The 23,042-nt window shown below is 40.3% G+C and overlaps 1 protein-coding gene across 1 annotated transcript in view; it reads left to right on the top strand.

Moving 5' to 3' along the window:
* LOC126188596 (nephrin-like) overlaps positions 1-23,042 on the top strand; it is a 403,181-nt gene that overhangs the window by 247,979 nt on the left and 132,160 nt on the right. The window contains exon 6 of the mRNA XM_049930197.1: positions 12,643-12,802. Within this exon, the coding sequence (XP_049786154.1) occupies positions 12,643-12,802 (160 nt within the window). The remainder of the gene's footprint in view (positions 1-12,642; positions 12,803-23,042) is intronic.

The following is a 23,042-nucleotide window of genomic DNA, read 5'->3' as shown; positions in this document are numbered from 1 at the left end:
ATGAATTTGTAAAAAGCGCTACGTGAGAGCAGCATTCCTTATGTGGATATTATATTTGCAAGTATTCTATGATTTTGGCACTTTCACGGCTAGCTCTCAGTACAGAAGCAAATTCCTAACCAGAGTCCTAAGGTTCCTGTAAAATTTGGCGTTGCAGTGACATTCCTCAACTGGCTGAACTCTATTCGGAGCAGCTGTCTTTCTCACACGATTTACTTCTAATGCATTGCTCCTGAGTGTCAAATGGAAATCACATGTCCATATATCCTCCAGTGAGGAAGGATGTAAGCGATATGTACTAATATGTTTTATATACTTTTAGGGAAGTTGCTTCATTTAAAACAACATAGCACACAAAATAATACGATAAGTAACAAGTATTTACCTCAGAGCTAAGATTCTCGAGTAAGTCCTAAATACTGTGCAGCTTATTCTGTATCGGACTGACAAGAAAACCAATAGCACTTCATAGAGAATAATATTGTATGGAGAATACAGGTCTACAGCAAACAATATGTGCTAGTCATTTACTTTATAAGGAAAATGGTGGACAACTAGCTCGTAGGGATCCTAAATTACAGTCGAACGCTGCTTCTATGTGTTGTATCCAGATCAAGGGCTTCGTTCGTGGTCGTAATTGTGGAGATAATTACCAGTAATCAACGACGATACCGCACGGTGGAATGAGACGCTAATCATGTTACTCATGGAAGTTAACTTGTAATAGTGTGCAGTTAAAGTAACAACGTCCACGCAGCGGAACGGTACTACTACTATATATTATATATATATATATATATATATATATATATATATATATATATATATATATATATATGTGTGTGTGTGTGTGTGTGTGTGTGTGTGTGAGTGTGTTTACGGGGGCTGACCTAATTTATTAATGCTTGACGGTGGCATTATAAATGTCTTACAGATATTATTAAAAATGCTCCTAGCGAGTAACATAAGGTCATCAGAAAAATGTTTGCGAGACAGAGTACGTTATGTGACATTAGAACGAACACTGAACTTTTGTAGCGTGGATAGATACAGAAAGCGAGTGGAACGAAATCTCCTGCTCTATCATTACCTGGGACTGTGCTGAATATGTGGATGTATCGTTAACGAAAGTAAAATATAAGCCGGCCTTAAGGTGATCCTTCCTAAGAATAAAAATGTGCATAAGGCTAATTCTTACGCATGAGACCAATGTCAACTCGAAACGCTTACATATTTGTTCAGATCTACCTACGCCAGAGAGATATTCGACGTGCACAACGACAATCACTCTTAACAGTGACAAAAGAACAATGTCAAAAGTAATATGATGAGTATAAAAAATACCCAACAGCTTCCGAGAACGTAACAAATGATTCCTGGTAAATTAACGTGGTATGATGCTAAACGCTGTAACCTATAGGAAATCGTTGAATCTAAACAATTCAATCAAATTTACTTCACGCCTTTGTAAATGTGGAAGGACACGTACTATAGCGCCATAATGTCTGGGATGGTTTAAAAAAATATTATATTTAAAAAATTTATTGCAGTCATCTGGTTATAACAACTTACGTTCTCGGGATAACAGACATATGCAAGAACTGAAAATCTTCGCTCCAAAATTTTAGGTACATAATTACAGTTGGTGAGAATGGTGAGAAATTAAAACGCTGTCCCTCCATCCAATCATCTCCTCCCCCGCCCCCCCCCCCACGTCACCGATGTAGAAGCCTGTGTTTAATGAAGGTAACGGGAGCAAACACAACCGTGCTTAACTGTCAATGTCGGTATCAAATTCAGTACAACAAAATAAAATTAATTTTTGTGAAACAGTTTCACAAAACCCTTAGACGCATATTTAAAATAAATAAAGGGATGAAAAGACAAAGTAGGAACACAGAGATCTTAGACTGCAGTTGTAGATTCGGAATCAACGTACAACCCCCCCACCCCCCACCCAAATCCCTTATGCTAACAACTCAGTTTATTAGTGTCGCTTTGGGAGCATAAAATTAAACAAAGTATTTATTCATCCATATACAGACAAATCTACCAACTGTGACGACAAAAATTTTGGAGAAAACCAATTAATCAAGACGCTTTAGCGTGATGTACCATAGGAAATAATTTACAATAATTTTTTTATTAGCGGGTGAGCTGATGAAGTGATCCAGATTGCACATAGAGATAATTTGACTGTGTTAACGGTTTCTTAACTGTTTACTTGTGCCATGTTAAAATCAAGCAACATAAAATTGCATGTTAGTTTGTGTAACATGTTTCCAGTTTCTTTCTGTAATGGGCGTTAATGCTTGCAAGCAACATTTAAGCTCTCATATACAGAAATATGTGAACCACGGACCTTGCCGTTAGTGGGTAGGCTTGCGTGCCTCAGCGATACAGTTAGCCGTACCGTAGGTGCAACCACAGCGGAGGGGTATCTGTCGAGAGGCCAGACAAACGCGTGGTTCCTGAAGAGGGGCAGCAATCTTTTCAGTAGTTGCAGGGGCAATAGTCTGGATGATTGACTGATCTGGCCTTGTAACACTAACCAAAAAGGCCTTGCTGTGCTGGTACTGCGAACGGTTGAAAGCAAGGGGAAACTTCAGCCGTAATTTTTCCCGAGGACATGGTTAATGATAATGGAGTCCTCTTGGGTAAAATATTCCGGAGGTAAAATAGTCCCCCATTCGGTTCTCCGGGCGGGGACTACTCAAGAGGACGTCGTTATCAGTAGAAAGAAAACTGGCGTTCTACGGATCGGAGCGTGAAATGTAGGATCCCTTAATCGGGTAGGTAGGTTAGAAAATTTAAAAAGGAAAATGGATAGGTTAAAGTTAGATATAGTGGGAACTAGTGAAGTTCTGTGGCAGGAGGAACAAGACTTCTGGTCAGGTAACTACAGGGTTATAAACACAGAATCAAATAGGGGTAATGCAGGATTAGGTTTCATAATCAATAAAAAAAAGGAATGCTGGTAAGCTACTACAAACAGCATAGTAAACGCATTATTTGGCCAAGATAGACTCAAAGCCCAAGCCTACTACAGCAGTACAAGTTTATATGCCAAATAGCTCTGCAGATGCCGAAGAAATTGAAGACATCTATGATGAAATAAAAGAAATTATTCAGATAGCGAAGGGAGACGAAAATTTTATTGTCATGGGTGACTGGAATTCGGTAGTAGGAAAGGAAGAAAAGGAAACTTAGTAGGTGAATATAGATTGGGAGTAAGAAATGAAAGAGGAAACCGCCTGGCAGAATTTTGCACAAAGCACAACTTAATCATAGCTAACATTTGGTTCAAGAATCATGAAAGATGGTTGTATACATGGAAGAACCCTGGAGATACTAAAAGGCAGCAGAGGATGAAGTAGGTAGAAAGACGAGGGCTAGTAGAAATCCTTGGGTAACAGAAGAAATATTGAATTTAATTGATGATAGGAGATAATATAAAAATGCAGTAACTGAAGCAGGGAAAAATGAATTCAAACGTCTCAAAAATGAGATCGATAGGAAGTGCAAAATGGCTAAGCAGGGATGGGTAGAAGATAAAAGTAAGGATGTGGAGGCTTATCTCACTAGGGGTAAGATAGATACTGCCTACAGGAAAATTAAAGAGACATTTGGGGAAAAGGGAACCACTTGTATGAATCTCATGAGCTCAGATGGAAACCCAGTTCTAAGCAAAGAAGGGAAAGCAGAAAGATGGAAGGGGTATATACAGTGACCATATAAGGGCGATGTACTCGTGGACAATATTATGCAAATGGGAGAGGATGTAGTAGATGAAGATGAAATGGGAGATACGATACTGCGTGAAGAGTTTGACAGAGCACTGAAAGACCTGAGTCGAAACAAGGCCCCGGGAGTAGACAACGTTTCATTAGAACTACTGACGGCCTAGGGAGAACCAGTCCTGACAAAATTCTACCATCTGGTTAGCAAGATGTATGAGACAGGCGAAATAACCTCAGACTTCAAGAAGAATATTATAATTCCAATCCCAAAGAAAGCAGGTGTTGACAGATGTGAAAATTACCGAACTATCAGTTTAATAAGTCACGGCTGCAAAATACTAACGCGAATTCTTTACAGACGAATGGAAAAGATAGTAGAAGCCGACCTTTGGGAAGATCAGTTTGGATTCCGTAGAAATATTGGAACACGTGAGGCAATACTGACCCTACGGCTTATCTTAGAAGCTAGATTAAGGAAAGGCAAACCTACGTTTCTAGCATTTGTAGACTTAGAGAAAGCTTTCGGCAAGGTTGACTGGAATACTCTCTTTGAAATTCTGAAGGTGGCAGGGTAAAATACAGGGAGCGAAAGGCTATTTACAATTTGTATAGAAACCAGATGGCTGTAATACGAGTTGACGGGCATGACAGGGAAGCAGTGGTTGGGAATGGAGTGAGACAGGGTTGTAGCCTCTCCCCGATGTTATTCAATCTGTATATTGACCAAGCAGTGAAGGAAACAAAAGAAAAAGGCGAAGTAGGTATTAAAATCCATGGAGAAGAAATAAAAACTTTGAGGTTCGCCGATGACATTTTCATTCTGTCAGAGACAGCGACGGACTTGGAAGAGCAGTTGAACGGAATGGATAGTGTCTTGAAGGGAGGATATAAGATGAACATCAACAAAAGCTAAACGAGGATAATGGAATGTAGTCGAGTTAAGTCGGGTGATGTTGAGGGTATTAGATTAGGAAATGAGACATTTAAAGTAGTAAAGGAGTTTGGCTATTTGGGGAGCAAAATAACTGATGATAGTCGAAGTGGAGTGGATATAAAATGTAGACTGGCAATGACAATGAAAGCGTTTCTGAAGAAGAGAAATTTGTTAATATCGAATATTGATTTAAGTGTCAGGAAGTCGTTTCTGAAAGTATTTGTATGAAGTGTAGCCATGTATGGATGTGAAACATGGACGATAAATAGTTTAGACAAGAAGAGAATAGGAGCTTTCGAAATGTTGTGCTACATAACAAAGCTGAAGATTAGATGGGTAGGTCACATAACTAATGAGGAGGTGTTGAATAGGATTGGGGAGAAGAAAAGTTTGTGGCACAACTTGACTAGAAGAAAGGATCGGATGGTAGGACATGTTCTGAGGCATCAAGGGATCACCAATATAGTATTGGAGGGCAGCGTGGAGGGTAAAAATCGTAGAGGGAGACCAAGAGATGAATACACCAAGCAGATTCAGAAGTATGTAGGTTGCAGTAGGTACTGTAGATGAAAGAGCTTGCACAGGATAGAGTAGCATGTAGAGCTGCATCAAACTAGTCTCAGGAATGAAGACCACAACAACAACATATAGAAACATTTTGTTTTTATTTCTGGAGAAGTATCTAAATAATTAGCATCTTAAGCACACACCGTGTGAGGCTTGGTGAGTATCAGGTGCCTTTGCGGCTGCTTCTTTCGATTTAGTACTGCTTTTTCCCGTGCAGCGGAAGTTACTTATAATAGGTAAGAGGTAGTCTTAAGTTAGTCGAGAAACGTGTTGACGAATACTTACTTGGAACTTTGCAGTGGGTCTGATAGTTTCTGAGAGGAGGGAGCCTGCCTGTGAAGACAACTTCAGCTACAGTGCCAGTGGATTAAGTACGATACGACAGGTTGGCGCACTGACGAGACAATGGGCCGGAGAGCAAAATGTAAGCTTGGTCTTGAGGTATATTCGACTATAAGTGATGGGAAATACGGAATTGTTCGGTTATTTTACACGAAAAAAGAATTTGTTCGAGGCATTTCACATGAAATAGCGCAAAACGCAGAAATTAATTCAGTTACACGAAAAACGTAGTAATATTCACATCGTAGCACCGGTGCGTCTTTTGTGGGCAACGATACTCAAAGGAAACATACCGTATTTTGAAAAACAAAGTATATAAATGTGCCAACATTACCTTATACGCCTATTTTGAACAACGCAGTATTTTTTATTCACAATATATCTGTATGTGCTAACCAAACGATTAATAACGTAACATTGAAGAATGATGTAGAGGAATGATACTGGGGAAAATATAACTATCTGATATAAATTTAAAAATGAGATTGGCATATATTTTTCATCTAAAAATTGAACTGATTCGAGTGGCTCAAGTTTACAATAATGAAGGTGGTCCTATCAGGAGCAATAACAATTACAACCAGTTTCCTTCATCGATGCTACGTTAATGCTAAAGTTGATGTATTTTTTCATCGCATCACTGATCAGTCTCACACTCAACGAGGAATCGTGAGGGTGATAAGATGGGTTAGACTTCATTTGCAGCCCATTAAGAAAACCTGAGAGCTTCCTCTCAATTTCGCTTTCAGAATTATCACACACATTGCTATTATTTTAAAATTTCAGCAGAACATGTGTCTAGCTCATTTCGACGTTGTAAGATCTTTTTTGCGAAAGGTCGATTCTCGCCAACATCATTTCGATGTCAACAATTGCTACATTTTGTTTTTACATGCAACAAAATTTAGCTGTAATATCCATATACAAAATTGCATACAAACTTTCAGTTGACATTGCATAATAATGAAGGGAAAACTCAATAGCTCCACACAGCGGAGATGTCAAACTACGAATATACTTATGAGTATATTCCATACAAAATGAGAATATCGGTGGAGAATTCGCATTACAAACTTTTAGATACGCAGTACTCCCTTTCTAATGAAGGTCTCCGTTTCTTTGAGGATACTAAACATTTTTTTTTTTTGTTACATGGATCAGTAAGGCGTTAACAGAAGGACATTGCATGACCATTATGAGCCAGATTTTTTTGTAAAATACACTTTCCTAATCAATATGACTGCGAATAATCTGTTTAATACTGATGTTTACTCTTTATCATTAAAATCAGAGAAAAACACAAAATCAAATTATGACATGTAAATCATTGTTCGCAAAAGGCCCAGATAGATGCAAAGGAATTTCTTCTATAAAATAAAGATCACATTCATCAGACTTCATATCCGTACGGTATACTAGGCCTACAGAGAGGAAATATGGTCCGAAAATGCTCAAATATTCATCCGAAATATAAACATCTACGCACTGATACGGTAATCAACCTTGTTGGAAGAATCTGGATGACAAATGATTTCCCCATCATCACATAACCGTACGTCTACCATCATACCGCTAGCCGTGCGTTACTACCCTTTTGTAGCATTCTGGCACTGAATTTTCTACCACCGTACAGTCATTTTTAAAGTCTCGCACCCGTATTTCCATAAGGATGACAAATACATGGTGCAGATGTACTACCTGATTCACTAAGTTCGCTACTGAGCCAGATAACAGCATGAACCGGTGATAATGGATGGAGTTTCGGGATGCCTGGTGCGATGTGGCACTGATTTCATTTTTAGTTTTTGCCGAGCAATCTCGTTCTTGTTATGCTGCTTTCCCTATAGAGCTATACCCCCCCTATGCAGCTTCCTTTATAAATTTTGACGTAGACCTATCAGTGTATACTATCTATTCACAAAGGAGTAAATTTTGTTCTCTGTGCCTTTGTGGTTAAACTGTTCTTGTGTTCCATTTAAGCCATCCGAGAATTCACGTATACATGCGTGAGGAAAAAATACCACAACGAAGCAACCGATATACTGCACCGCTGATTACCCTCAGGCGCGCGGATACGGTCTTGGTCCACCCCATCTCCCTACGTTACGTGCTGACGAGCTACTGGTTGATTTATACTTGCTCCAGCGTTAAAAAAATATTAAGGTACATACAGAGTAAATACCCTTTTTTCAAAGTGTATATTGTTATGATGATCCAAGGCGCATAAATAAAGTAAGCCTGTCTAGCACTATTGTATTATATTTTCACGTAGTATTATTTGTCGCTGCGTTTGTTTTTACAGTGCTATTTTCACTTCGCAACTGCTTTCCTGCCACGCTGAAGAAAATGTTACCTATTGAACTTGACTATGTTTCCGAACTCAGTTACACATCACAGTAGACGTTATTGGCAAAACAGTATGACTGTTCATACAAAATAAAGGAAGGTGTAAGGCTCTGAGGGTGTATCGTGAATCTTCATGGATAGAATAGTCCTTAAGCACAGTGTACGCCAAAGGTAAGTTTCAGAGGTCGACTCCCAGTCCAGCAAACGGTTTTAATACGGCAGGATGTTTCACAACACTTCTCCATCCGCTGTAAAGATTTGTTGTTTTATAAGGCGACTTTCGACAAACAACACCTCTTGTTAGGTCAGTAGTGACATTGTGACAAAGCATTACGCCTTAGTAATATGTTGATATTGATCGAAAACGGTTATTCTAATTCTTCTTTGAACTGGAGATTTATAGAAGAGTCTGAAGTAGGCGGTATGACTGGAACATATTTGTTGTATTCAGTTACATAAATGTCGTTTTAACGACAGATATTGTATTTATTACAGAATTATTTTTCATTTCAATACTAGTCGAATTTTTAACCTGTGAAGATGTTACCAATTAGGTGACCCATAAATAATGAAAGAATTGCAAAACAGTTGGTTTTCAACCGACAGATTTCGTTACAGTTGAGGCAGTATAATTTATAGCGTCGCAGTAGGATTTGAATACTGCCTAATTAATCGTCAGAAAAATCAATGCGTTTTGGATGTGACACAGAAATGCAGAGCAGGCCTATTACTACCATTTATTTGAAGTGATATGAAGCTGTATTTATTGTGGCAGTGATTACCAGAGCATATGGCTTAGTGAAATGAATGGAACTCGTTATGAAAGGTAATCATTCAGAACTGGCATATAAATATTGAAAGAAGAGAGGTAATTGCGAAGAAATTTTCGATAATGGAAGAAGTAATTTAATTCATCATCGAAAGGAGATACAAAAATATTCAAGAAGATAATAAGTAAACCAAAAGAAGAGATGGAAGAAAGATATAGGGAAATGGATGCAGAATAAAAGTGGAGAAATGGAAATGGTCTTTGGAAAGACAAATTAAGCATATAATATAATTAAAACAAAGTTAGTAGAATTAAAAGCATTAAGAATGCAAAAGAAACTCCACGCAGAGGAGATAATTGATTGGTGGATAGAGTTCACTGAGGGCCTGAGGGCTCCGCTTTTGCTCGTCTAGGGGAAGATCTTATTATATAAATGCATCAATTTGCTTTATAATACAACTGTATGATGGTTACTGACAACTGGTAAGAATTCAACTTGCTACGTAGAAACATAGATGCAGGTTTCACATCTCTAACGTACCTGCACGAGCTTTAAGTTTTCGCAAATCAAATTTATTGCCCAGTCAACAAATGTTATTGTCTCTTGTGATTGACCCCAGCAGTAGCACAGCAATAAATTATGTGATTCGCGCACCAAATGTTGGATAACAGATCATAGATTTAATAAATTAATAAACTAGCTGGAAGAATACCAGACTGTGTTCGAAGCTACAAATCACGACAAGATATCCTCACTCAAACTAATACAATCGTTAATTGTCCTGTAGGTCAATTAGATACGAAATTCAAATAACTTTTTCGACTAACTGCTCTGCCGCACTGCAAAATTATCACAGTCGTAACTGATCCTGAATAATTCTGTCTTGCGACTCTCCCAGAAACTAAGTAGAAAATAACACAAAATTTGTCAGAGTCCACGTGGAACGAGAAATATTTTCAGACACGGAAGTCGCAACTGGACCACCGCTCATATCGACCGACAGACCTCAAAGCCAGACAGACCAACCACCAGGCTGCGAGAACCAGACAACCACGGGTGTTGTTACTGCCAACACATACTGCCATGCTGTCAGTGTATCTGTCTTCATATATAAAATGCTGAATTCAACTAATCTTCTGCTGAATTTAATCTCTAATCTTCTTAGAGTTATCGATCATAAGATTATCGCAGTCAACACGTCTCTTCGGAAGCAACAGTTTGAACGCTCAAATGATTTTGTGGCATGATTACATTATAAGTTATAAAGTGCTTAAGTTTTAAGTAAATATATCACTCTCTGTAACTTCTTTTATACAAAACACTCAGATGAAATCTTTACGTCATGTGATGCGTAATAAAATCTTTCTTATGATATCTCGTGTGTTTCTCTACACACTATGGTTTGCGCTGGACGTGCGCAGATGGTTACAGGCAATTTAGACTTTCCAACGGCCAGTGCCGTTGACGTCGCGGGATTGCTAAAAAACGCACACGTGTAACGCACTCGGCTTTTCGAAAGCGAGACGTTGAACGGCGGAAAATGCAGGTTCCGAGAGGTGAGAAGCCATCCCGTAATAGCTGCCAGCGCAATTCCAGCTTGGCGCTTGACCTTCGCAACCAATACGTCGAAACGACATGTCGTTTTACAAGATGTATATCGCATTCATAAGAAAAATTTTTTGAACCTATAGAAACAAAAATATAAAGTATTCAATACATCTACAGAGCTATCATTTAATATGTTAAACCCTGGATGCATCAAAGAGGTCATTTAGACCCGGCAACCTTCCACTTTATCAATAAAATAGCTTCAAAATTGTTTATTTTTGTTTAAATTCTGTGTAATCCTTGGCAACACAATTGTTTTTTTAAGGAAACATTATTTGGTGCACGTAAAAAATAATCTGTTTCTCTCTACTGATTTTTTAATTCACACATCTAATGCATGGGAGGGCTCCTTTTGTCCCTTTAGCGAACAAGCCAACTTTCAAATAGCTTATTTATCTTTGGCCTGAACTCAACATTATCTTGGCAAGATTACTGATAACAATAGATGGGCAACTCAGAAGTGCTGAAGAGGCTACAGCTGAAGATTCTCTTTTGACACAAGAGAATTCCTTCAAGCCAAAACGGTTTCAGGTGAACATAAGTTTAATTTAATGAACTGAATGATTATGCACAATACTTTTACCTTTTCCTTCCAGCACAGATTCCATTACATTGGTTGCAGTCAAAAAAGAAAATCATCTGAAGTCAGCACAGGTGGTCTGAATTTTGATTAACGATTCCTGAAAAGCTTGAAGATAAAGCTTTCTTTGATCAGGATGATGACAGTGATTTAGACACTCATGGAGCCTGGGATAATAAATCTGCAACTTCCAGCATTCGAAGCGAAGAATAATTACAGCAGTGTTGATTTCTTTTTTGGTTGTGATGGAAGTGAGTGACGTAACATACCGCCCCACGAACTAGATCTCGAGTACAAAATAAATTGAAAATTCAAACTGAACGATTAACAGGTAGTATAGCTGTTGCTCTAAGAACTCATGGGACTATTTTATCTTATAGAAGAGCGTGCGTTGTATAAATTTGAAACGTAGACATATTCGTAGTATCAAGAACAAACAGGCAATTTATTAAATCTGAGGGGGTGAATCATTTTTTGGGCCATGACCAGAGAAAATAAATCAGTTTTGCTCCTTATGTAATAAAAACAATTACAATTTGGGAGAAACCTCAACAGATAATGTTATAGATAGTTTATTTAATTTTTTTATTTTTTAGAGGAATACCATTATCTGAAGAACTTTTGCAGGGAAAGCTTGCAGATATGGTAACTTTGAAAGCGAACATGAAATTTCCATCAGAAATGTGGCCTTCACTATATAGAGATGCCTGGCTTTTCAAGACAATTCGGAAAATATAGATTACGTGGCTAGAAAGAGCAAAAGTATCATACTGGTAAGTTCTTTGCATCACGGTGCCATAGAAGAGAAAGGGCCTAAAAAGAAACCTTAGTTCAATAACAAATTTATTCTCTTGTTCAGAGGCCAATACCATACAAATGCAAGAAACAGCCAAGAAGTTAGCCCTTTGAGTTACGGACAAACGTAATGGATATAGGACCCATTTTCACAGCAACATCCAAAATATCACAGAGATAGATCTGATAAAAGGATATCTTTCCTCCAGGACATTAGTACTTGAGAAACGACTCAACAACCCATGCCTCCAGAGGAATGTTTCACAAGCTATAGATGTGACGTTACTCACCAATAAAGCGAGTACTAGAGCATCGCCAAAAGTAGTAGTTATGTGTGCTCAGATAGATCAGAGAGCAAAAGTTACCAAATAAGCAGAAAATGCACAAAGCATACTGGCAATGACACATTTTTATCATTCTAAACTAAAATATACTTGTTATACAGCACGTAAATGTGTAGCCAAGGTCTAAAGTTTTATAATATCCCCAATTTTCAAGCCTTCTGAAATTGACAAATTAATTTGTGGAGACCGGTAAGGCATAATAAAACGTATTTGCAACTGATCACTGAAATTTATCCTAAAAAAATTAATTATAGTGAACCGGGTAATTATTCTAAGCAGAACTTCTGCAAAAGACCCAGTAAAATTGTAGGGTTGTTGCTTAATCTAACAAAATTTACAACACTTTTCACAAGATTACAGTTCATGTGTTAGAATAAAACTCACAGTATTATAATAAATCCTTCTTTACTGGTTTTGTCACCAAACCCTTCAATAAATAATTTTTTTGTTTGTTCTGAGGTATTGGTCTTATAGACCCCACATTTGCGAGTCGAGCCACTCTTGCATCCAAGCATTAATAAAGCGGTACAATATCCATCGTGGCATTCTACTTGTCCGTGTAACACGTCAGTGAAAGTGGCAGACAACAAGTAAGCGGTCACCTTCTCTCCAACAGGGCGAGGTGATACTGCACAACAAGTCGGCTGGCGTGATTGTCAGCAGCAGCCACCTGGCGCTGCAGTCGGTGACGCGCCGGCAGGCCGGCAGCTACTCCTGCATCGCGTCCAACGTCGAGGGTGACGGCCGCAGCAACGTCGTCAACCTCGCCGTCAAGTGTGAGTGAAACATTCAAGCTTGCTTCGTACTACCACTCAGGAAACCCTCAGGTACACCCAGAGGCCGCCTTTCTTAATTTTTCATCTTACAATTGCTACTCAAATGAGTGAAACTGGCTGTTATAGAACTTCGTTCCTTTCGACCTAATATCACTGTAGACTGGGAATATCAGAGCACAGGCGATCTTACTCGGGAATATTTGTGAGGGAACTTCTAGTAATGGCACTTCCCTAATGTCGTAGTTGTTGTGGTGGTCATCGGTCCAGAGACTGGTTTGATGCAGCTCTCCATGCTACTCTATCTTGTCCAAGCTTCTTCATCTCTCACTACTTACTGCAACCTACATCCTTCTGAATCTGTTTAGTGTATTCATATCTTGGTCTACCTCTACGATTTTTACTCTCCACACTGCACTCCTATACTAAATTGGTGATCCCTTGATGCCTCAGAATATGCGCTACCAAGTGATCCCTTCATCTAGTCAAGTTGTGACACAAAGTTCTCTTCTCTCCAATTCTGTTCAATACCTCCTCATTAGTGATGTGATCTACCCATCTAATCTTCAGAATTCTTCTGTAGCACCACATTTCGAAAGCTTCTATTCTCTTCTTGTCCACACTATTTATCGTCAAAGTTTCACTTCCATACATGGCTACACTCCATACAAATACTTTCAGAAACGACTTCCTGACACTTAAATTTATACTCAATGTTAACAAATTTCTCCTCTTCAGGAATGCTTTCCTTGCCATTGCCAGTCTACGTTTTACATCCTCTCTACTTCGACCATCATCAGTTACTTTGCTCCCCAAATACCAAAACTCATTTACTACTTTAAGCGTCTCATTTCCTAATCTAATTGCCGCAGCATCACCAGATTTCATTCGATAACATTCCATTACTCTCGTTTGGCTTTTGTTGATGTTCAACTTATATTCTCCTTTCATGACTCTGTCCATTCCGTTCAACTGCTCTTCCAGGTCCTTTGCTGTCTCTGGCAGGATTACAATGTCATCGGCGAATCTCAAAGTTTTTATTTCTTCCCCATGCATTTTAATTCCTACTATGAATTTTTCTTTTGTTTCCTTCACTGCTTACTCAATATACAGATCGAATAACATCGGGGAGAGGCTACATCCCTGTCTCACTCCATTCCCAACCACTGCTTCCCTGTCATGCCCCTCGACTCTTATAACTGCCAACGGGTTTCTGTACAAGTTGTGAATAGCCTTTCGCTCCCTGTATTTTACCCCTGCCACTTTCAGAATTTGAAAGAGAGCATTCCAATCAACATTGTCCAAACCTTTCTCTAAGTCTACAAATGCTAGAAACTTAGGTTTGCCTTTCCTTAATCTATTTTGTAACGTAAATCGTAGGGTCAATATTTCCTCACGTGTTCCAACATTTCTACAGAACCAAACTGATCTTCCCCGAGGTTGGCTTCTACCAGTTTCTCCATTCGTCAGTAAAGAATTCGTGTTAGAATTTTACGCTTCCCTGATAATTAATGGAAATCTCTCGTAAATCTTACTTGGTACATAAATCTTCATTGGTACTGATGTTTCGATCTACTTTGTTTTAACTCCCAACTTTTTCAGTCAAAAAATGAAATCTGGGTGTGCTTTTGTGCTTGCTAGAATATATGTGGGGCTCCTATCTTTTATTGTTTTGTAGCAGTATTATCACACTATCTGCCGAGGATGGACGAACACACATACTGCAGTGGCAAATAAAATACGTTAGTTTCAGGAATCGGTTTTACTTTTTCATTCCAAGAAGCATTACAAAGACTATACTCATTTGCCTCAGGTGAACAGTATGGATGATAACTTCAAGGAATTTCTGCGGTATTTTACGTTTTTAAAAATAATTATTACTGTTCGCAACAAGTAGATGTCGATGTTAGCTACAGCAATAAGACATGGGTCTGTTTAGAAAACATCCCAGAATATATTTTCCTGATGTGGTGTGCGTACTGTAAGACCTTCAGTACACACCATCATATTATTTGCCTTGTCGCTCTAACGAAGTAGACGAGTGTCATCAATATGTCTCGTGGTCTTATCGTGGCGTGTTTACCTTCTGCCGTTAGGTCAGACGATAGAAATGCCACTTGCACGCTTAAAGTAGCAGATAGACGGTGACTAACTTTAAACAGAACTTGATTAATTATCACACACATTTATTAAAATAATAAAAAGCATAGACCTTACTTAACTTGATTATGGATGCTATTTACAATTGACAATCTGAAGTTCCTTTCGTCTTGATAGGTTAATCTTATTCTCACATATATCTCTGATACTTGACAAAAGTGTCTATACATTTATCTTCATGGCTATGTACAAGAATTTGGTAATCTTATTAGGTGGAGACTGAAACTTGACTTTAGACTGGTACAGACTGGTGCAGACAAATGCAGACTGACTAATTGGAGGTCTGTACACTCGTTATAATACCTCGCGCATTCATGTATCACTGCGCGAGCGTGATTCTACATTAGCAGCAATCTCATTGGCTGCAGTACATATTAATACGCGGATCGGCGGAAGCAAAATTTGACCCGTCTCTATGGCAGCGCCATCTCGTAGTGCGGAGACAGACGAGCGCTGCGCCTGCGCTGTTGTGCTTAGCGGGCCCGCTCTAGTGGGAAAGTTGTGTATGCGCTGACTAAGTGGAACTACTTACTCAACACCTGAACACCATAGAATCAGAGATACATTTGAATACCCTGGTTCTTAGTTCTACATCCACATTGACATCCTTCTTCCACTAGAGACAGTATGGTGAATGACGGATATACGTTTTACCACTACCAGTGATTTCCATTTCTGTTACACTCGCAAATAGAGCGAGGGAAGAACGAATGTCTATATGCGTTCATACCAGCCCTACTTTCTCGTATCTTATCTTCGTGCTCCTTACGACAAATACGCGTTGGCGGCAGTGTAATTATTCTGTAATGAGCTTCAAATGTCTGTTCTCTAAATTTTCTCATTTGTGTTTTGGTAAAAGAATGTCGTCTTTCTTCTAGGGGTTTCCATTTGAGTCCACATACTATCTCCGTAATACTCACATGTTGATCGAACCTAACAGTAATAATTGTAGCCGCACCCCTATGAATTGCTTCACTGTCTTTCTTTAATCTGACCTGGCGGCGATCCCGAACACTCGATTAGTATTCAAGAAAGGAGCACACTAGTGTTCTGTCAGCGGTTTCCTTTACAGAGGTGCTAAACGTTCCTAAAAGAAAGCGAAGTCCACCATTCACCTTCCACTCTACTGTCCATAAGTGCTCGTTCCATTTGATATCGCTTTGGAACGTTACGCCTTGACATTTAATCGACGTGAATGCATCAAGCAGGACACTATTAAGGCCGTGTTCGAACATTACTGGATTCTTATTCCCACACATCTGCATTAACTCCCTTATTTACATATTTTGAATGAGCTGCCATCCATCACATTAATGAGAAATACTGTCTAAGTCATCTTGTATCTTCCTCCAGTCGCTGAGCGTCGATACCTTCCCTAACATCGCAGTTTCATCGGCAAACTGATGCAGATTACCGTTCACCTAGTCATTCAGAGCAGAGGTTCATACTGGTAAAGAATTTGTTTGTGGAATATACTGTCACAACCAGCTTTTAGTTCATGTACGGTTACACATTGTTTAGTGTGGATAACATTCTTCTTCTTAGTTTGTTTCTGAAGAGAACTATACCAATTATATTACGACTCTTCATAATATGAGTATGTGATGTAACTTATAACTATATTTTCAAGCCACCGAGGACTTTGTATGTTCTCTGACGTATGTAGTTACTTACATTTTCTCATACGGCCTACTTGACAGTCTCTTGAAAAGAGTCACGCGTCATTTATTATTGGTAAATTTTGATGCCTATTTCTGGTGCACTTGAATGAATTACAGCTCTTCTCACAATCTTGGTATGATTTGTCTAGCTGGTGAAGTGCTTCACTGTGGTTAACAGTATTGCTCAAACGGTACATCTATCTCTCACACCTCACTGGATTGTTATGTAGCACCTGTCTCCAGTTTGATCTAAGCAAAATTTTGGCAAGTTTATTGTTTACTTTTACAGACACCAGCAACAGAAAAATTACAGTCCACTTAATATTTCCCTTGAGGTAATCATAGAAAACGTGTTATTCAATAATAGTACATTCTTGGATGTTAAATGTTCAAACATCATTGTAAAGAATGTGCAGAATAGCGGAATTGTAAACAGCAATCTTCATATCAGGACCGATATGTTTCGGCTTTCACTGACAGTTTCAAATAACCTACAAATCCAACTTTGATGGTATCATTTAAGCATGTAACACGGCTTGCCTATTTGATTGAGTACATATTAGTACTCAGGTCTAGGTGAACATGAGGCCGTGAAATAAAGACTGATAATTTAATTGCGGCTTTCCTGAATCATCTTCATAATAATGTCGTTGTCTGACATATACTGTGCTGCAGAGCTATTTTTTCCCTGCCCTTATCCCGCACCTGTACGGGGCAGGGATGTTAACAGAAAGATTTTGTACTCTTAATGCGGCCGGATAACCCTCCTGCCACCTCCCTTTTACCCCCACGGGACCGAAATTTGTGAACAACTCTCTGCGACCAGTGTTATCCATTTGACAGTGCTCCAAGAGTGTCTAAATTTTGGTTTGCGAATAGTTGTCTTGTGACAGCCAGAGAGAGAGCACCAGCAGCAGCGAGTACAGTTTGTATAAAGCGTTTATTTTGCATTTTGTTTACGACCTTCCACTAAGGAAGGGATTCTATTTGTGTTTATCTGCTCTGCATAGTAACTAACAGTTCTTGATAAAACTTTACGTAGTTTTCGTGTTAGATTTCTTAGTGTTTTCTTGATCGTTTAGAACAGAAAGCGCCCTAAAACCGTCTTTTGTTTGTTTCGCGGCCGTTATCCACTAGTCACTTGAATCAGCAGTTGTCTTGTGTCAGCGAGAGCACCAGCAGCAGCGAGTGCTGTTTGTATAAAGCGTTTTTGTACTTATTTGCTGCGCTTAGCTTTTAAATAGTTTTTCTGGGAAAACCTAGCGTAGTTTTCGCGTCTCGTATTTCAGTGAGGGTTTCTTGATTATCAGAGTAGCTCATCAGAAGATTATCTTGGGAATTTGTCATCGTATAGAGTAGGGTAAACATAGTCATGTGTAGGGACTGTGGTTGTTGTGAGCGGACGCAAGGAGAATTGGCCACTCTTCGGGGGCAGGTGGATGCTTTGTCTGTTAGGCTCATCGAGCTCGAGGCGCAGGCGTCGGCTCGTAGTGGCGTTGGGGCAACTGTGGTGAGACCTATGCCTACTTCGGTGGCCTTGGAGTCACATGGAACCCCTGATGTCGCTGCGTCTTCCGGCAGTGAGCATCTTACCGGTCAGCCATCATTCCAGGGTGAATGGCGGACAGTGGTGGGCTCGCGCGTGCCTGGCCGAAAGGCGAAGGTGGGATCTGGCCGCGTGGCAGCTGCCTTACCCCTTTCCAACAGGTACGAGGTGCTTCCTAGTGGTGATGACATCGTTTCCGAGCCACCACGGGATGCCTCGCCTGTTGGGCCAGTGGCCGATTCTCCGGCAAGGTCCCGACAGTCACAGAGGGCGGGCCTATTAGTTATAGGGAGCTCCAACGTTAGGCGGGTTATGGAGCCCCTCAGGAAAATAGCGGGTAGGTCGGGGAAGAATGCCAGTGTGCACTCGGTGTGCTTGCCGGGGGGTCTCGTCCGTAATGTGGAGGAGGCCCTTCCGACAGCTATTGAACGCACTGGGTGTGACCGGCTGCAGATAGTAGCACATGTCGGAACGAATGACGCCTGCCGCTTGGGTTCTGAGGCCATCCTTGGTTCCTTCCGGCGGCTGGCTGATTTGGTGAAGACAACCAGCATCGCACGCGGAGTGCAAGCTGAGCTTAATATCTGCAGCATAGTGCCCAGAGTCGATCGCGGTCCTCTGGTTTGGAGCCGTGTGGAGGGTCTAAACCAGAGGCTCAGACGACTCTGCGACTATAATGGTTGCAAATTCATCGACCTCCGTTATTGGGTGGAGAACTGTAGGGCCCCCCTAGACAGGTCAGGCGTGCACTACACACCGGAAGCAGCTACTAGGGTAGCAGAGTACGTGTGGCGTGCACACGGGGGTTTTTTAGGTTAGAGGGACCCCCCCTTGGGCGAAACGATAAAATACCTGACGGCTTACCAGAGAGGACATTATCATCGTTGATAAAGAACGTCCGTCCTCAGAGACCAAAAACAGGAAAAGTTAACGTAATATTGGTAAACTGCAGGAGTATCCAGGGCAAGGTTCCTGAATTAGTATCTCTTATTGAAGGAAATAGTGCGCATATAGTATTAGGAACGGAAAGTTGGTTAAAACCGGAAGTGAACAGTAACGAAATCCTAGACACAGAATGGAATATATACCGCAAGGATAGGATAAACGCCAATGGTGGAGGAGTATTTATAGCAGTAAAGAATTCAATAATATCCAGTGAAGTTATTAGCGAATGCGAATGTGAAATAATCTGGGTTAAGCTAAGTATCAAAGGTGGGTCAGATATGATAGTCGGATGCTTCTATAGACCACCTGCATCAGCAACCGTAGTAGTTGAGCGCCTCAGAGAGAACCTGCAGAACGTCGTGAAGAAGTTTCGTGATCATACTATTGTAATAGGGGGAGACTTCAATCTACCAGGTATAGAATGGGATAGTCACACAATCAGAACTGGAGCCAGGGACAGAGACTCTTGTGACATTATCCTGACTGCCTTGTCCGAGAATTACTTCGAGCAGATAGTTAGAGAACCAACTCGTGAAGCTAACGTTTTAGACCTCATAGCAACAAATAGACCGGAACTTTTCGACTCCGTGAATGTAGAAGAGGGTATCAGTGATCATAAGTCAGTGGTTGCATCAATGACTACAAGTGTAATAAGAAATGCCAAGAAAGGAAGGAAAATATATTTGCTTAACAAGAGTGATAGGGCACAAATCGCAGAATATCTGAGTGACCACCATCAAACGTTCATTTCTGAGGAAGAGGATGGTGAACAAAAATGGAAAAAATTCAGAAACATCGTCCAGTACGCCTTAGATAAGTTCGTACCGACTAAGGTCCAAAGCGAGGGGAAAGATCCACCGTGGTATAACAATCATGTACGAAAGGTACTACGGAAACAAAGAAAGCTTCATCATAGGTTTAAGAGTAGTCGAATCATAGCTGATAAGGAAAAGCTGAACGAAGCGAAAAAGAGCGTACAGAGAGCAATGAGAGAAGCATTCAACGAATTCGAACATAAAACATTGGCAAACAATCTAAACAAGAACCCTAAAAAGTTTTGGTCATATGTAAAATCGGTAAGCGGATCTAAATCCCCTATTCAGTCACTCGTTGACCACGATGGCACCGAAACAGAGGACGACCGAAGAAAGGCAGAAATACTGAATTCAGTGTTCCGAAACTGTTTCACTGCGGAAAATCGTAACACGGTCCCTGACTTCAGCCGTCGCACGGACGCCAAAATGGAAAATATTGAAATAAACGATATCGGAATTGAAAAACAACTGCTATCACTTAGTAGCGGAAAAGCATCCGGACCAGGCGAGATACCCTTAAGATTCTACAGTGATTATGCTAAAGAACTTGCCCCCTTTCTATCAGCAATTTATCGTAGATCGCTGGAAGAACGTAAAGTACCTAGCGACTGGAAGAAAGCGCAGGTCGTTCCCATTTTCAAGAAGGGTCATAAATCAGATGCGAATAATTATAGGCCTATTTCGCTTACGTCAATCTGTTGTAGAATAATGGAACATGTTTTGTGTTCTCGTATTATGACGTTCTTAGATAATACAAATCTCCTTCATCATAACCAACATGGATTCCGCAAACAGAGATCATGTGAAACTCAGCTCGCCCTATTTGCCCAAGAAATTCACAGTGCCGTAGACACTGGCGAGCAGATTGATGCCGTATTCCTGGACTTCAGGAAGGCATTTGATACGGTTCCGCACTTACGTTTAGTGAAAAAAATACGAGCTTACGGAATATCGGACCAGGTTTGTGATTGGATTCAGGATTTCCTAGAAGAAAGAACACAACATGTCATTCTTAACGGTTCAAAATCTGCAGATGTAGAGGTAATTTCGGGAGTACCGCAAGGAAGCGTGATAGGACCTTTATTGTTTACAATATACATAAATGACTTAGTTGACAACATCGGTAGCTCCGTGAGGCTATTTGCAGATGACACGGTTGTCTACAAGAAAGTAGCAACATCAGAAGACTCGTACGTACTCCAGGAAGACCTGCAGAGGATTAATGCATGGTGCGACAGCTGGCAGCTTTCCCTAAACGTAGATAAATGTAATATAATGCGCATACATAGGGGCAGAAATCCATTCCAGTACGATTATGCCATAGGTGGTAAATCATTGGAAGCGGTAACGACCGTAAAATACTTAGGAGTTACTATCCGGAGCGATCTGAAGTGGAATGATCACATAAAACAAATAGTGGGAAAAGCAGGCGCCAGGTTGAGATTCATAGGAAGAATTCTAAGAAAATGTGACTCATCGACGAAAGAAGTAGCTTACAAAACGCTTGTTCGTCCGATTCTTGAGTATTGCTCATAAGTATGGGACCCTTACCAGGTTGGATTAATAGAAGAGATAGACATGATCCAGCGAAAAGCAGCGCGATTCGTCATGGGGACATTTAGTCAGCGCGAGAGCGTTGCGGAGATGCTGAACAAGCTCCAGTGGCGGACACTTCAAGAAAGGCGTTACGCAATACGGAGAGGTTTATTATCGAAATTACGAGAGAGCACATTCCGGGAAGAGATGGGCAACATATTACTACCGCCCACATATATCTCGCGTAATGATCACAACGAAAAGATCCGAGAAATTAGAGCAAATACGGAGACTTACAAGCAGTCGTTCTTCCCACGCACAATTCGTGAATGGAACAGGGAAGGGGGGTTCAGATAGTGGTACAATAAGTACCCTCCGCCACACACCGTAAGGTGGCTCGCGGAGTATAGATGTAGATGTAGATGTAGATGTAGTGTGACTGAGGCGGAACATTAACTTAGTCGGATGTGGGAAACTGCTTGGAAACTATACCCACGCTCGCCGTCACAGAGATCTGGACAATTTCGATCCGCGGCTGGCGTGTCTTCCCCAGTCCCAGAAGTATCGTTCTAACAAGCGCTACTGTCGATGCAAGTTGCAGTGAAATGTTCTGTTTATCAGGAATTAAAATGTCTCAACTAGTATCCATTATTTGGAGATCCGAATTATTTTTGTCCAGTGTTCCCTGACTTGCGAAGAACGATTACATAACGTTCGAAATTACAGTCAGTTCCTCTCTGCAGTAGAGAGACCCTGTAAATCCGTACCATGAAGCAGACATTTATGGTAAATACAGAAGGCCAAAGCAAATGCTAAAACAGATAACCATTACTTCACATAATTTGTATTATTGTGAATTTTCCTTCTTACCAAATGTCGCCTAATGATGAGGTTATATATCGAAACATATTGTAATATTATATTGCTTACGCAAAATAACAAGCAGCGATCTATAATAAATAACATTTTTTTTCGCTAACTGAGAAGGCCAAACACATGATGGCTTAAGTGTCGCGCTGTCACTTTCGCGATTTGGCATCAAGTCTCGTGATATTTTCTAATTCGAACTGTGAATATCGATGAGACCACACCGTTTAAAACAAGACACACACACACACACACACACACACACACACACACACACACACACACACATACGCTCGAATGGCCTGAATTGTAAGACCAGTAACACCAATAAGACAAAAGTGCTTCCGTGCGTTCTCTCCAACCCTGATTTCACTCAAGCGTCTCAGTAAAATTAGATGTAATTGGTACATCTTTTGACATAAGTGCGTAGTTATTACAACTATGTAATATTAAAGCGCCTAAGAAACTGGTATAGGCATGTGTATTCAAACAGGCAGAATACGGTGCTGTGGTCGGCAACGCCTATGTAAGACAGTAAGTGTCTGGCGCAGTTGTTAGATTGGTTACTGTTGCTACAGTGGTAGGTTATCTAGATTTAAGTGAGTTAGAACGTGGTGTTATAGTCGGCGCATGAGCGACTGGACGGAGCATCTCCGAGTTAGCGATGAAGCTGGGAATTTCCCGTACACGAGTATACCGTGAATGTCACGACT

The sequence above is a fragment of the Schistocerca cancellata genome, chromosome 5 (assembly GCF_023864275.1).
Source record: "Schistocerca cancellata isolate TAMUIC-IGC-003103 chromosome 5, iqSchCanc2.1, whole genome shotgun sequence".
Lineage (NCBI taxonomy): Eukaryota > Metazoa > Arthropoda > Insecta > Orthoptera > Acrididae > Schistocerca > Schistocerca cancellata.
The sequence above is the reverse complement of the archived record's forward strand: the minus strand, read 5'-3'. Positions and strand labels throughout refer to the sequence as shown.